This window comes from Ahaetulla prasina, chromosome 3 (genome assembly GCF_028640845.1).
Source record: "Ahaetulla prasina isolate Xishuangbanna chromosome 3, ASM2864084v1, whole genome shotgun sequence".
NCBI classification, from domain to species: domain Eukaryota; kingdom Metazoa; phylum Chordata; class Lepidosauria; order Squamata; family Colubridae; genus Ahaetulla; species Ahaetulla prasina.
In genome coordinates, this window is record NC_080541.1 from 151,434,544 (window position 1) to 151,451,217 (window position 16,674).

A 16,674-nucleotide genomic window follows, 5' to 3' on the forward strand; every position below is an offset into this window, starting at 1 on the left:
ATGGGTACGCGAGCTCAGCTCTGCCAGCTCATTTTCGGGCCTTCTGGGCCACCGGAAGTAGGGAAACAGGCTGTTTCCTGCCTCCGGAGAGCTTGGAGTGGGGAAAGCCTGTTTTTTGCTCTCCTCAGGCTCCAGAGCCTCTCTAGGAGCATGGGAAGGGCGAAAATGGCCTTCCCCACCCCTCTGGAGGCTCTCTGGAGGCCGGAAATAGCCTGTTTGCCGACTTCTGGTGGGACCGAAAGGCCTGTTTTTTGCTCTCCCCAGGCTCCTAGAGAGGCTCTGGAGCCTGGGGAAAGTAAAAATGGGTCTACCAGGCCCACCGTGCCATCACGTGCCAAAGGTAGGGGAAGCGGGGTGGTGGTGGACGCACCTCCACATGGGGCGGGGTGCATAGAATTATGGGTATGGGCATGACCCACCCACCCCCGCGTTTCTCCCGCTTTTGGCACGCAATGGCAAAAGGGTTAGCCACCACTGCCTTAGACCCTTGAAAACTTATTCACATGCAGATATTTATTTATCTAGGAGTAAGTAAAGAGTAATTGACATTATGGAATACTCACCACATTAACTGTTGTGCCAGCAGTGGTGCCCGACTTGGCACTTTTTAACCTTTCTTCATATTCTGAAATGTCCCACAATACAACCTGGCATTGGAGCAGAACAATAGATTTAACAAATCGAGTGCAGGAGAGGTGTTCGAAACACGTCTCTGCTACTTAATATTCTCCCCATGATGAATGTTCCCCTCCAATTGTGCTGAGACTATTAAATTTCCCAAATTCTAGCAAGATTAAGAAAGGGCTTTTCCTGACTCTGTGAGAAATTACAATGCTAGGATTATATGTGTAGGCATAGAATGAAAGGATGTTTCAATATCAGACAGGTAGAAGTCATAAAAGTTGAAAAGTAGCAGACTGAACTCCAGATGTGAAAATATAGTAGTGACATTACAGTTCTATTATCTGGACCACGTGTTTTGGAAATTTGAAAGCACATTTTGTCATCTGCAGCCCAGATTCTCTCAATCTTTTTTAAGGGCCATTAAACATTATTAGGAAAAATTGGGGGAGAGAGCATAACTTATTACACAATGCAGAAAAGATACACGATGCATATAAACATATAGTTTAATGCTCATTTTAAAGACGATAGAGAGAGAAGTGTTCAAATCCAATTGCTAACCTGTCCATTTAGACAACCTCCAACAATGATGTTGGGATCATTTGGAGAAAACTCAAAGCAATAAACATCTTCAGGGCACTCCAGCATCAGCTAGAAATAACATTGGGGGAGAGGGAGAGCTCCATCAATTTTGAACACCACTTTCACAAAATAAAGTGATTGTGTCTTTGTTGGTTAAACAATGTTCAGAAATAGTCAAGTCATCAAAAACAGAGAATACCTGAGGATGAATTGGGTCAGCAAAACTCCAGAACAGAATTGGGGCTTTCCATAAGAGCAATTTCCCAGACTGGGCAACTCGGTCCTCATAAGAGAGCCGCTCCGTCACTGCTACGACAATTATTCCTGAATGAAGACAATATATACCATGTTTCCCCGAAAATAAAAACCTGGCCTTATTTTCTTTTGACCCCCCCAAAAATGGCTAGGGCTTCTTTTCGGAGGTGTCTTAATTTTTTTGAAGTGCAGGAGGTGGCGAGCGTGGTCACCTCTTATATGCAGGCCCTGATTCAAGGGGCTGAGCAGCCATGAGGTGACTGGGGAAGGGAAGGGTTGTGTCGTGTCCCACTCCTCCTCTGATGGCCGGGTCTGGGAAGTCTGTATCAAGCGTGGCCACGAAGCCTCTGCAGCTTTGCCAAATTCCTGTCAGAGTTCTCAGGGCAGGCAGGAATCCAAGGTGTGACTTCAGCAAACAGGTGAGACTTTGCTTGACTCAAGGAATGCCAAAAAGCAGATCCTTTATATAGGACATGGGGTGTGGCTCCATGACTCAGCACTTATCCAGGCCTGCCCCACCCTTCCTTTTGCTGACGTCGCCTCTCCTTTCTCCAGAAGCGGGGATCCGTCCACTGTGTCTTTCCGTCCTCCTGCTCTGCTGCCGGCACTTTTAGCACATGGCTGGCTTCTTGCTCACACGCTGTAGGAGGGAGGTTTGTTTGCTCATTCTGTCCGGGCATGGTGCCAGGGCTGGGGGCTGGAGGGATGCCAGGCCATTCTTCTTCACTATCAGTCTCTGGCTCAGATAGCAGGAGATGGGAGGGGCCCAACTGAGGAGAGGAGGGTGGGCGAGGCACAACAGATTGCACCCTGTGCTGGCCACACCCATCCCCTTCACTAGGGCTTATTTTTGGGGTAGGGTTTATATTAGACATAGCCCAAAAATCAGGGTAGGACCTATTTTCGGGGTTGATCTTCTTTTCGGAGAAACAAACAAACACACACACACACATATATATTCAGGATAGTAGAAAAGAGAAATCTTTATGCATTTCCCTTAACCCCTTCCCTTCCTTCCCCTCCTCTCTCTTTTTTGCAATTGTTCAACAGTCAAGGTTGAAAGGCTTGGGGATATGATGGCATCCTTGGTGCACTGCTTGAGCCAGTGTTAAGCTTTGCAGTCATCATTTTTGGGAAGCTTATTGCATCCCACCTGTTTTCTCTCTTTTTCTGATTTTTTTTAGAACAACAAAAATAGAGTTACTTTTGCTGATCACCCAAATTTAAAGGTTTTCACTCTTTTAGAAAAGGCTATCTCCAGATTTTACACAATTGCTCTCAGTATTTATCAAATGTTTTAGAAGAGGTGTACACAATCAGCCAACACTCCTCTCTAGTTAGGACGGTGATTCCAATTCCACAGTATTATAAATTATTTGCCAAAATATTTCAAATGCTTTTCTCACTGCACTTCCTGATTGCTTTTTCAGAGAACAGAATAGATAAAATACAAGAGCCACTACCTTTTAAAGGTTTCCAGATACCCATCACAATTGTTGTAAATATGACCCACTGTTTTGTAAACCTTACCATAAATGGTCGGGTGCCAGCAGACGCAGCTAACAGTTCTGTCCTTGAGATAATGCAGATCTGTAAAGGACTGATACTCCTTCATAGTGACATCAGATTTACCTGCAAAACCACTTTCCTCTTCTGCAAGAGCTTTCCAGTCATCGAAAAAAACATTCATGATTTCATTTTGTTGCAGTGCGACTTCAACTCTGTGATAGGGGAAAATGAGAGAAAGAGAGAGGGGGGTGGGAGGAAGGGAAGGTGAGAGGGAGGGAGGGAAAGAATGAGAAATTGAAATACCATGTTTCTCCAAAAGGAAGGCCTGGTCTTATTTTCTTTTGACCCCCGAAAAAACAGTTAGGCCTTCTTTTTGGAGGGTTCTAATTATTGACTCACCTCGCGGAGGTGGCACTGACAGCCCCACCCAGCAGGAGCCCGCTGCTGGCCCACTTCTTCTGTGGCCACTTGCCGCCACTCACACGCATCGCCCCGGCCTCCATTCTACCTTTAGAAGCCTGCTGGAAGGCATCTGCAGCTGATAACAGGACTGATCCGGAGCTCTGTTATCGACTGCAGATAACAGATGCTGGTAGGCATTTGAAGGTGAGACGGAGGCCAGAGCGATGTGTGCGAGTGGCGGCAAGCAGCCATAGAAGGCAAGGCAGGTATCGGGATGTCCGAGGTCTGGTAAGTAGGGCAGCTCCACCCCCCATCCCCACCCTAGCTTATTTTTTACCTGTGTGCCTCTCCCTACCCCGTGCACCCAGGGGTGGGTGGGGTCTTAATTAGGGCTAATTTTGTAGGTGGGGCTTAATTTGATCACATGCACTCAAAAATGTGATAGAGCTTCTTTTCAAGGTGGATCATCTTTTTGGAGAAACAAGGTTCTTGAGGGATTATCTACATTAGGCAGCAATGGTTTATGAAGAAAATTTGCAGAGTAGGGCCATCCTGTCAAATGTGGGTACCCTGCAAATGCTCTCACTATTTTGGGCTGTTATTGTGTGCAGCTGGTCAAAGTGTATCCCCATTTGAGCAGACAACCTAGCATTTCCCTTTCAATTACTCCACTAGTATATGGTCATTAGTAATGGGTCTGAATCAATCAATGCTTACTATAAACCCAAAACTAGAAGTAGGGTTCACCCCATTCAGCTTATTGGCAGAGCTATGTAGAGATCTTTTTTTTTTTTAAGGGGATGTCTCATCAGTTTAATAACTGCAAATCATGCCAAACTGACACTACTCAAATACAAGGAATGAATTCTGGAAAGTTGCATCTGTCACTAAAGCAGTGTAGAATGTGGGAGGGTTTTTCTGAGGGGGGGTAGGGGGGTTGTTTGTTTGCATATTATTGCCTGCATCTCAGCACATTACATTAGTGGAGCATAATACTAACCGTAAAGCCACAGACACGATAAAGTTTTTCAGCTCTTCTGTTGACAAGTACACCTCCTTTTCATGTTCTGAAAATTCTCTTGGGTAATATTGTGTCGTTGCATTTTTGGGATAGGTCCTAAAGCACATAAATTCCATTGTTTAAAAAAATGGAGAGTGGGAGAAAAAGGACTTCCCAACACTAAAGGCTAGATATCATAATTTAAATGATGTTTGTCCTATAGCTGGGGTATCAAACTGCCTGCTGTGGTCCACCAGCAGCCTGCGGAGCTGGCAGCGGAGTCGGACAGTGAGGAGGCTGGGGAGGACAATGGGCCAGTCCTGGAGTCTGGGTAAGGCCCGGACGAGGGTTCTGCATTGAGGCAGAGATGGGGCCAGGACCATCTGAGAGCGATATGCGGACTCCGGAGCCTCCAGAGGCGGACAGCAGAGAGGAAGAGGAACAGGAGGAGCTTGTTCCTAAAGCACGCATGCGAAGAGCTGGCAGAAGGCAAGAGCAGCTTAAGCAAAAAGGACATCTTGTGAGTAAGGCCAGGAGATGATTGGTCCCTCCTATAAGGCTTAAAAGAGCAGCAAAGGCTCTTGGGCTCTCTGTAGGAAAGCAATTTTGCTACATCTGTTTTGAGTCAGCATCTCTTGTTTCTGTACTTGGTGGGGCTTTGCCAAGAAAGGCCTTTGGCAGTGTGCCAAAGAAGATAAAGGTTTGAGATAAGCCCAAAGGACTTTTTCTGAAGGACTTGTTTTGGAATTAATTTGGATTAAGCTGAGAATGAAGTAATTCTCAGCTGTTCTAATAAAATATGTTTGTTTAGGACTGATTATGTCTGGTAATAACTACTTGGGCCTAGGTCACAACGCTGCCTGCCTGCAGACCGGATGCATCATGCACAGGCCACGCCCACCCCAGCTCCACGAAGTGGAAAAACATTATGATACGTCACATGACAGCAACATGACGCTGTATCCTATAGCATCTACTAATTCTGCAGAATTTTGACAAACACTCCACGGTATTGGTTGATGCTGTAGGGTTGAGGAAACAGGCAAATCTAACTGAAAAAGAGGGAGAAATATGGGTGCCATCTTTTTGTAGCACAATCAGTTGTGGGTTCATTTGTTTACTTTTTGTTTAAGATGATATGTGATTTATAAAGCATGGTTTCCATTTTAGTGCTAAATCAATATGGAAAGCATAGGGCTTATCCAACAAAATCTATTGGTCTGATGCTTCCCTGATGGTTTAGTTTTCAATTTCCAGAATCCCCAGCTGAAGACTCATAGTCTATTTTCTTGGCCATGAGCCAGACCTTGAATTCACATAATACAGCAACCTTATTTAATTTAAGTAAATCTGGCTGTGATCAGTAACCACTGAATGGGCAGCCACCCAGAACTCCATTATATTGTTCTGAATTCTATCATAGACAAAAAGCAGAATACAGATGAAATAAGTATATCTGAAATCTCTCACACACAAGCTTTCCAGGTGCAAGAAAGTAGAAGTTGTTATTCTCTGCCCCCCGCAAAAAAATCCCCTCCCTCCCAAAACGAGGACACAATTTTTCTTCCCTTTTTTAAACAGAAATTAAAGTAGGAGTTTTATACCATTTTGTCTGAGTTCCGGTATTTTCTTCTTCTGGAACTACCTGAACTCCAATATGTTTCTCTAGCTGCCGAATGGTGAAGTTCTTGTCTTGATAGGGCATACACTCCACATAGGCATTTTTGTCAAGTGACGCATTTCTGTTTTGGAACCTAACCCGAATTCCAAATTCTTTGTGTGGCCGAGAAATCATATATTTAATCTGAAAGTCCAATAAAAATATTTCTTAATGAGAGGATTGCTTTGGAGCAGTGTCAGTCCTAGGTGTCAAGATCTGAGGGTTACATTATATGACTTGGTTTTTTGTGCTTCCTTTTGATCTGGTATTATATTTAAAATACTGCATTGATAGGGCAGCTCAAAAGACATAAGAGGTCATCTTTATAATAGTCCATATGATCAGAAAGGTAGCGTTATTTGATGGGAATTTTAAAAAGAATCGCAATGAATTTTCTTTCTTATCTCCCATGGGCAGAACAACTGAACTTTCAAATCATATAGAACAACATACTCCTTATACCAGAAGAAATATTTGCTATTTGTACTTTAAAATTATTTTAACAATAAATGTACTCTTATTTTTTCTGTGAAGTAAAATCTAACTACAATAATATATTGCACATTGTTTCCTGTGTTATGCACTATACAATTAACAGCAAGTTTATGAATAGATATTCATAAGTTAATTGACTATATTCCTAAAGTAATTTGCAGAGAAACACAAATGAATTTTGTGACTTTGATTATTAAACAACTAGTCCAAAAATGGCATGAACAGTAATCCATATTTGCCTAGGTAATTACTGTACAAAATTATCAAAAAAGAGAGAGAGAAAGAAAGAGAAGAAAGAGAAAAGAAAAAAGAGCAGGGAAGAAGGAAAGAAACAGAGACAGACAGATGATAGGAAGGAAGGAAGGAAGGAAGGAAGGAAGGAAGGAAAGAAAGAAAGAAAGAAAGAAAGAAAGAAAGAAAGAAAGAAAGAAAGAAAGAAAGAAAGAAAATGAAATATGTAGGGGTAGATAAAAATGCATATAGACCTTTCCCCCAGTTTCCTCAAGGTTTGCTTGTTATGGAACCAATGTTGAAATTTTCATTCAACTTTCTCATAAATACAGTAGTACCTCGGTACTCATCGTTAATTGGTTCCAGGAGGCGCGATGAGTACCAAAAACAATGAGTACCAAATTTTTCCCACAAAGAATAATGTGGCGAGTCACAAGGCAGCTAACACTAATAAGTTCTAACAAACCAACAAACAACGAGAGACAAAATTTTCACATCAAAATGTATTGAGTACCAAATTTGATTAGTTTCTAAGCAGTTGAGTGCCAAGGTACCACTGAAGCTAGAATCTAATTCTACAGAGTATTACAAGGTTACTCCCTTAGTTTTTGCTTAATAAAATTCAGTCTCCTCACCCTCCTTATTGATTCCCTGACTGATTCTTCTTCAATTTCCTTTTCACTTCCAAGTGAAACCCAAGGTTTGCGCACAGGAGGTTTATAAACTTCTTCAGGAACCCCTTCTTTCACTTCTTCCTCTTCCTCTGGCTCTGGTGGCTATGGAGAGGAAAATAGTATTGATTTAAAAAAAAAATAAAGGTAAAGACTATATTGTGACACAATTATATTATTCTCTATTCAGAATGCTATTTTAACCCTCTTTCATGCACATACCAAATAACTCAACAACTTCTTACATTTAAAATGTTTTCCTTGGCTTCTTCAGTTGCAACAAGATAAAAGATCTGTCCATATTTTAATTCTCTATCAAAGGCTAGCAGGAGTTCTTCGCCAGGATAATCCTGTGTGGATATAGATAAGGGGAGTTTTGTAATTAGAAAAAATACTAACCTCCATATAGAACTGAGAAAAGAGAAGAGGGGTGAGAGACTGAATTTATATCTTGAGCCTATGTCAGTTGCTATCCATCGTTTAATAGTCCAACATTTTTGGCTTTTGAATTTATATTTTTCACATGCATAACAGAGATAGATATCGTCTTCTGCAATATGGTGTAGTTTTTTTAACCAGCTCATTTAGGCTGACCATTTCTAATCCAAGGATCTCCAAAAAATCCCCAATCCAATACAATCTAGGATAATTGATATATAGTCAAGCACATCAAGTTCCAACAGAGAATTGTACATACAACATGCCTTGAAGGGTAACTTACTAGTATAACTTTTTTGATAGGGTGGAAGTCAGAAATTGCAGCTCTTGTTTTCATATCATTAATAATATCTTCCTTTTTAATGAGCTTGTAAGGATTTTCAGCTGTTACATCGACATCAGCAGTGCAATTAAATATTTCTTGTGTTTTTTCAGTGAGGACCAAGGGAAATATTTCTGGGTGGCCTGAAAAAAATAAAAATTTTCTTCAATCACTGTGTGTGGTGTGTGTGTGTGTGTGTGTGTGTGTGAGAGAGAGAGAGAGAGAGCCTACTGTATTCACTACAAAATTCCACAATGTCACAAAAATTCTAAAATGATAAGTGTATTTCTCAGTAAATTCAATATACTCTTTCCCTACATTTTGAAGGACCCTGCCTTCAATGAAGTCACATCAAAATGAAATTATGGCCAGTCATCTGATATTGTAAAACAAGAGTAAATCGCCAAGAAAATGGAAGAGATTTGTTTTACATTCCAGAAGAACTTTATACTGTAGTGAAGTGTGAGTGTTTATGTGTGTGTCTGGTTAACTGTATTATTAAGGAAACCATGGATTTCAATGGAAATAAAATGTTGTCTTCCCCATGGATGATTCTTTTCATATAAAAATCTAGAGCTGCCTGAGAAGGTTCTTTAGAAAAGGTTGACTAAATTATTTATTTTATTTATTTATTTTCATCAAGCATGTATTTTATGACAGATACAAGTGTAAACATACTTATAAACACATGAAAAGGGTATGAATGAAAGAAAACATTAGGACAGGGAAGGTAGGCACGCTGGTGCGCTTATGCACACCCCTTACAGACCTCTTAGGAATGGGGTGAAGTCTATAGTAGACAGTCTAAGGTAAAAGTTTTGGGAATTTGGGGAAGAAACCACAGAGTTTAAGAGAAACCACAGAGTTTAAGAGGCTCTTAGTCCTTAGACTCAGGCTACAGAAAACTACATTTTGATATAAAATCATCAATTGAACTACTTCAGTCCCAGGGAACTTCAGGTCTTTGAAGTAGGCCAAGCTCCAACAGGATCACAGGAATACTATTAGCCAGAATTCTCTCCTGTCCCTCTTACACCATGTGGAAACAAGGTGAGGTTATTTGGGATTTCTTTCTCACACTACCTCTTTTTTCAGGACTGACTTGTCATTTCTCTTCCCTTAATGGATTTTGCATTCCTTCAGCAAGATTAACTCCACCTTCTTAAAGAATTTAAAATAAACAGCAAAAAGCCAAATAAGATTTTGATCTATGAAAATTATAAATGGGTCAAGGGTCCAATTAAATTTGTAATATTGACTTTTACAATAAGATTTTGGAATTAACTATAAAAATAAATAGCTTCTTGTGAAAACGGGATTTATTTTGGCTATCTTAGGTTGTTGTATGTTATGGGAAAGATAAGCAATTTTATTCTAAGGCTGAATAAAGAAGACATTTTTGTTGGTCATTCATGTTGTTTATGGCTGGCATGATTATGCATACTTTATCTGCTTATTTTTTTCTTTAGTATTGAACTTACCCATGCTTGCCATAGATAGATCAGGCTCCTCTTCTTTCTTAACTGAAATAAGAGAAAGGGGTTTTAATGTAAATCTTTCTGAATCAGGTAGGGCATGCTTTGTGTTTTTAATTTTTATGTACAATTCACTTCACAAAGGATAATTATCAGGACTAGCAGCCCACTGGTGAAGATTATCCTCTGCTAATGTGCTGAAATTCCTACGAACACTAAACTAGTAGGGTATCACCATGTATTTTATGTACTGTCTTTGGCCTGAAATATTATTTGATTTTGTCAGTGACTTTTATTTGATGAGTTTGAGTATTATGACAGAAAAGGAAATAGAAACACTCTTCCAATCTTGATTTTATAAATTTCTAATCCCAGACCAGGAACAAACTACCATCTCACTCCATCACACAATTAAAAAGTTCCAAACATTTTAAGTTTTCCTTACGCAGAGGGTAGCCTAGTATCTTGATGTGATGACGATTTATTACACTTGTTTGTTGTCTGACTCCCAAGAATTCTGATCACTATTTTCATGGCTGCATATTTCTTCCCAAAAGTAATAAAAATATATGTATATAATAAATACTAAGAATATATATATATCTTTGTGTGGGTGTATTTGTTATTCCAACAGAGAAAACCACAAAGGGAAATAAATACTTTGACTCCAGGAAGAATCTCTCCTCAAGAATGAGCAAAATGGAGCGTGAGTAGAAAATGGTTCAAAATCACATAAAAGCACCATATTTTGGCTTACACACATTATGTATTCTGGGATCAATTTTTTACTGCCTGATATGGTTTCCTTTCCAGTAAATCCTCTGAGTCTTAGTAGCAGCTGTTGCAGTCGCAGGAAGTAAAGAAAAGATCCCTTCCAAAAGCTTCCTTTCATTTCTGAATCTCAGGATTCAACCATTGTACAACATATTCATTCTGCATGCTGATCCATTCTTTCCCAATAAACAATTTATGGGCCTTTCCCTGTGATTCAGTTAAAATGATATTTATCTATACTTGAGCCAGTCATAATATTTCCAGTCCCTGATGCTATCTGGTCTTTGTAGTTTCTGGTCTGGTTTGCCATACGATGTTGATGTCCTGATTCCAAGTGTGCAGATCGCCTTAAAGCCATTCATTTAACTTTCTGATTATTGCCTGCCCCCTCTGAAAGTAACTGGGGAGGAAAGGAGGAGAGAAGGATGGATGGATGGATGGATGGATGGATGGATGGAAGGAAGGGTTAAGGTTATAACCGGGATATCCCGGTTATGAGCCGGGATAGCTCAGGCAGTAGAGAAGCCTGATATTAGAACACAGAGCCTGCAATTACTGCAGGTTCGAGCCCGGCCCAAGGTTGACTCAGCCTTCCACCCTTTATAAGGTAGGTAAAATGAGGACCCAGATTGTTGGGGGGGCAATAAGTTGACTTTGTAAAAAATATACAAATAGAATGAGACTATTGCCTTATACATTGTAAGCCGCCCTGAGTCTTCGGAGAAGGGCGGGGTATAAATGTAAAAAAAAAAAAAAAAAAAGGTTCTTCGAATAAATACACACAAACATTGACAAAGCATTAGTTGCATTCATCCATTCTTGAATGTGTTCATATTTCGATTAAGACAAATAACTTTCTTCAGTTCTATATAATATTACACTTACCAGGAGATTTTGGTTTTCCTTTGGGGCTTCCTTTTCGTTTGGCTGACCCCTTAGGACTTCCTTTTCCTTTGGCTGACCCCTTAGGACTTCCTTTTTCTTTGGCTGACCCCTTAGGACTTCCTTTTTCTTTTGGTGACTCCTTAGGACTTCCTTTTTCTTTTGGCGATCCTTTAGCTTTGCCTTTGCCTTTGCCTTTACCTTTCTTTGCTGAACCATCACTATCAGGTGAGGTACGTAGTTCGGTAGGTGCTGGACTTTCATCCATCTTTTAAAAGCTTCTGAAAAGTGGACAACAGACAAATCAGATAATGAGACAGAACTGAAATGATGCCTCCCAGTGTCTGTATTTATAACTAAGCTAGTTGATTATGATTAATTTTATATAAAGTTGGAGTTAAATAGGAGTTACCTAGATAACCTCATCATTGCTTTCAATGGGGTTGTGGTTTTGGATCAACTTAGAATGGGTTTTGCAAAAATACAGAGAATACTTCAATTGACTAAAATGTGAGAAATTCAAGTATCCATTTGGAACTCTGCAAGATATTTTGAGTGAGATATTGTTGGGATTCTTGAAAATACTATATGCCCAATTGTGTTTGAATTATTTGTGATTTTCATCCCAATTTATCCTTACATTTTGTTCCTGAAAGTCAAAGCAGAAGAGAATAATTTGTATGAGAAAGAGAATAGAATAGAATAGAATAGAATAGAATAGAATTTTTTATTGGCCAAGTGTGATTGGACACACAAGGAATTTGTCTTGGTGCAGGTATGACATGTAGTGCTACTAATCTATGCACAGATGGATAGCCTATCAGCTTTTTTCTTATTTTCCTGCCCAAAAACTAAGGTGCGTCTTATACTCCGGTGCATCTTATACTCTGAAAAATACAGTGATTTTTTCAGAATTAAAATCCTGAAAAAAAAGAGAAAAATTACTGTTTACCCCAACTATTATAGGTGTCAGGCCTGGAAACCATACTAGGCCTTAGGGTTCCAGACGCTGCCACATTTTTCCCCTGAGGGGAAGAAGGGGGGTTGAGGGGTATGGTAACATTCTTCAAGCGGTCAAGGTCGGATGGTGTTTACATCTGCAGGAGGAGTGGCGGGAAGATATTCGAATGAACTGGGAGAACGTGGGACCATGTGACCAGCAAAGGGGTTAGGGGGGTGGGACTCTTGGGGTTTGTATAACTGGGAAGAGAATCCGGAAGTTCAGTTTTGGAATTTCACTCATCGTGTGCCAGTTTCCTTATGCTAGTAAAGAACTTTGAAAGACAATGGCTTCTGAATTTTTTTTCTGCAGAAGAGGTTTTTCTGGAACCTTGACAATAGGTCCCTTTATTCTCATTCCACACAAAAGGGGAAAATCAAACTAATTAACTTAATATTTTTTCTTGTCTAAAACTGAAAACAAGGGGGAATTTAACTGAACATTTCAGTTTCAGCTGTATACCAGAAATAAATTGGTTCAACTTGCTAAGGCCAGTGCTGTTGTCGGAATGCAGTGTTCTGGAACAATTTTTCAAACTAGTATAGAAATTTTCTGTTAAAAAGTTCTCCAGGTTTCACGCTCTACAGAAATTTCTGCAGGGAGAGGGGTCAAAATCTGCAAGATGGTTAGCAAAGTGTTACAACCCGAGCCCTGTCCCTTTTATACGTATGTGTGTGTTTGTGAAGACAAAGTACTAAAAGTGAAGGGCTTTGATCATGGCACAATGCCTGCTATCTTTCAGATTTTGTCAGATTATTGATGAACTGGCAGAGACCTGGTAACAAGGTCAGCCAATGAATAAGCATAGCAACTAAATCAGCCAATTGGGAGCTGAGACAGATTGAAGCCAAGGCATGTCTCAGTCTGCAGCTTCTGAGTCTGTGCTGAGAATTGAAACGGAAACCAAATGAAACTAATTGTTCTCCCCTGCCTTGTTTTGTAAATGCTACTATGTTGAAGAAGAATCTATATTGGTATTGTAAATTCTTCATCTGTTATTATGTATATAAAGAAGTTAATGAATCCAGCTGAATCAGTTATCTGTGTGTGCTTCTGGATTTGATTTTTGCAAGAAACTCTGATAGATTTTGACACTCCTCTTGAAAATGCCACTGATGTGCAAAATATTCTACAGTGTTTTTCTTCAATGCTATCAATTCTCAGTTCTCTGTTAATATGATCTTACATATAAACTAGAAAAGCCAGAACTTCGGGGTGGGGGGAGATGGTAAACTGCAGACAGATTCACAAAAATGGAACTGACCACCACATTGGAATGAAGAGCTGATAAATAGACTAGCTGTTTCTAATTTTTCTCTAGACAAAGAAAGGACTTGAGAATGCCCATAAGTGCTCCAGACAGTTGCTCTTCATAGAAAGACTGCAAGACAGCTATTTCCCACAGGTTTTAGAGTTCTGGGAGATGAAGGTGTCTCGTTCAAACTATGGTCAGCCCCTTCAATGGGACGCCGGGTTCGCATACTTCCTTGTCTAATCACTTTTGGAAATTGCTTGTTAACTGTTTTGTGGCTATTAGGGACATTTGAATCAACAAGTCTGAAATCACTGGGTTAGTTTCCTTCAATCCTTAGCAAAAGAAGTTTTCAATACAAGGTTAAGGACTTAAAAAAATTTTTTTTTTGAATAAACAACAAAAGAGTGATTAGAACTTTGATTTTGAAAAGTTACAAATGAACTAAGGGTACAGATGGATTTGAAATAAGATTTTGGAATTTATTATAAAAAGATTTCCCATGGAAAAATGCTTTTGTTTTGAATTCTTTTAGAAAAAAATTAAGTGGAACTTTAACTCTGTGGCTCTGGGCCTCTGGGCCTCTGTGGCTCAGACTGGTAAGACAGTCTGTTATTAATAGCAGCTGCTTGTAATTACTGCAGGTTCAAGCCCCACTAGGCCCAAGGTTGACTCAGCCTTCCATCCTTTATAAGGTAGGTAAAATGAGGACCCAGATTGTTGGGGGCAATAAGTTGACTTTGTATATAATATTCAAATGGATGAAGACTATTGCTTGACATAGTGTAAGCCGCCCTGAGTCTTCGGAGAAGGGCGGGATATAAATGCAAATTTTAAAAAAACTTATATACCGCTTCACAGTGTCTTACAGCCCTCTCTACAAGTCAGCACATCAGTGAGCCGATGAGAATTGAACTGCTAAACTGCTGGGAGCCAGCAGCCAGCAGAATTAGCCTGCAATACTGCATTCTAACCACTGCACCACCACAAAGACTGGACACTAAAGGGAAGTAGAAAGAACTAAATATTTCAATTAAAGGAGAACCATCTAAATTGGACTTACAAACACTAATATTTGTGAGAAAGGAGGAAGTCATTCTTTTATATATTTCTTTTCTTATTCTTTTCTCCGTTCTTATTTTTCTTGCTTTTCTCTTTTTTATTTTCTGCACCTATTTTTTTCTTTTCTTTTCTAGTTTGTGTTAGTATTATTGTAATTATATATATATTTTTATAAAATTACTATACAATTTAGAAATGTCAGAGGCAAAATAAAAGATTTGGGTTGGGTTATTGGGGATGCCTTAATTGATACATGAATGCATACATGAATGCAGGATGGCTCCTTCTTTAAAATGGCAATTATTAGACCATATTTTTTGCGGCACATGCTGATAACTTGCAATCTTAATCACTGCAATGCATTCTATGTGGATTCTGACTTTACGTCTAATACGAGGACCCCACTTTGACACAAAATTGTAGCCATGTTGATCTTGGAAGAACAATGCATGCCCATGTTGTACATATAATTAAAGCCCTGAAAGGGTTTTTAATTTGTTTTCTAGCAAAATACTTCTAATAAGGCAAGGTGGGTAAGTTCAGTGTCCCCTCAGTGAAACAGTTTTGGTTTCCACATAGGGCTGACAGATAGGAAGTATGCTTTCTGTCCCAAGTTACCTGCTTCATAAACAACCTCCGTATGAAGATTTAAACAGCCTTGATCCTGCTTGGTCTCCAGCATAACAATGTAATTTTCTTCCAGCTATGGAGCTGTGGAAGCCTGCTTGTATTTGCTATGCGGATAAGGAGATTTTTTTTTTTTTACGTGGCCGTGTATAAAAGCCATTTAATACTATTTAAATGTCAGGGTCAGAAATCACATGTCTGTTGAGATGGTTGTTTTGTTCCTTAGTAAATGACTGGCCAGATTAATGGGGAATAAGAGTCAAGAATAACTGTAGCACCATCGTCTGGAGATGGCCTACATTACATGGCAGAATTGGACGGAAACAAGTTTCCTTTCCAAAGTTTCCCAGGAATGGCATTAACTTACTTTGAGGTTAGCATTAGTATTCATTTAATTAAAAGACTTTAATTTGGCTTGGATGTCTTCCCTGCAACTGCATATTACAGGACAGGCATCCCATCAAAGTAAGTACTAAATCTGATGTAACAGCAGATTTCAGAAAATGGGAGAAACACACAAGAATGCTCAGTGCTTCTAAATAGAAAATTTAAAAAAAAGGGTTATTGTAGAAACAGGACTATTGTTTTGACAATAAGGAACTGAAATAACCCACGGATTGGAAAATATGATTGTTTTTATCAAGTCATCCAAATGTTTGAGTCATATGAACAACACTGAAGTTTCAGAGATTAATCACCAAGCTATTTTTAGAAAGCAATTTGCAAAACCATGCAGAAAGTTCCTACTTATTCCTACGGGATTGCTCTCACATAGTTAAAATGAATATTTTCAGAATAACTTAAGTTACACTTAAAACTTTTACATGAGTAAAAGGTAGCAAGCTAGAATGAATTTACTAAGTAGCAGATGATTATGGTCTGTAATAAAATCTAGTGAATGAAATGAAAAGAAGAGGAAAAATAGGATTTACTTTCTATGTATTTATAATATTCTTACCATTATATTATAATCTTTTTCTGAGATTTTTATTTACTTCCCAATCTAGACTAGGTTCTGAAATTTCTAGAAATTTCTTATCCAAGTATTGACCAGGTCTTATCTTGCTTACTTTCTAGATCAAACAATGGTGTTGTGGTGCCACAATTAATTGTTATATGTACTTTTCTGCACAGGAACTGTTTGCTTACATATTTAACAAAAATAGGTGTACTCCTATCACAAAGAACATCCTAGACCGCACCTGGAGTGTGTAAGGCTGTTAATGATCATGTACATGTGATTTTCAAACATCTGCTACTTTCTCCCTCACATATAGCCAGTGGTGGGATTCAGCCAGTTCGCACTACTTCAGGAGAACCGGTTGTTAACTTTCTGAGTAGTTTGGCAAACTGGTTGTTGGGAGAAATTATTAGGGCAGAGAACCGATTGTTAAATTACTTGAATCCCACCAC

The 16,674-nt window shown here is 39.3% G+C and overlaps 1 protein-coding gene across 1 annotated transcript in view; it reads right to left on the reverse strand.

The window, feature by feature from the left end:
- Positions 1-16,674, reverse strand: part of DNAI3 (dynein axonemal intermediate chain 3) — a 49,262-nt gene that overhangs the window by 19,244 nt on the left and 13,344 nt on the right. The window contains exons 2-12 of the mRNA XM_058178607.1: positions 11,324-11,601; positions 9,671-9,712; positions 8,151-8,332; positions 7,675-7,779; positions 7,394-7,534; positions 5,977-6,176; positions 4,373-4,489; positions 2,992-3,182; positions 1,406-1,530; positions 1,186-1,275; positions 564-647 (exon numbers count right to left, since the gene is read on the reverse strand). Of these exons, the coding sequence (XP_058034590.1) occupies positions 564-647; positions 1,186-1,275; positions 1,406-1,530; positions 2,992-3,182; positions 4,373-4,489; positions 5,977-6,176; positions 7,394-7,534; positions 7,675-7,779; positions 8,151-8,332; positions 9,671-9,712; positions 11,324-11,588 (1,542 nt within the window). The 5' untranslated portion in view covers positions 11,589-11,601. The remainder of the gene's footprint in view (positions 1-563; positions 648-1,185; positions 1,276-1,405; positions 1,531-2,991; positions 3,183-4,372; positions 4,490-5,976; positions 6,177-7,393; positions 7,535-7,674; positions 7,780-8,150; positions 8,333-9,670; positions 9,713-11,323; positions 11,602-16,674) is intronic.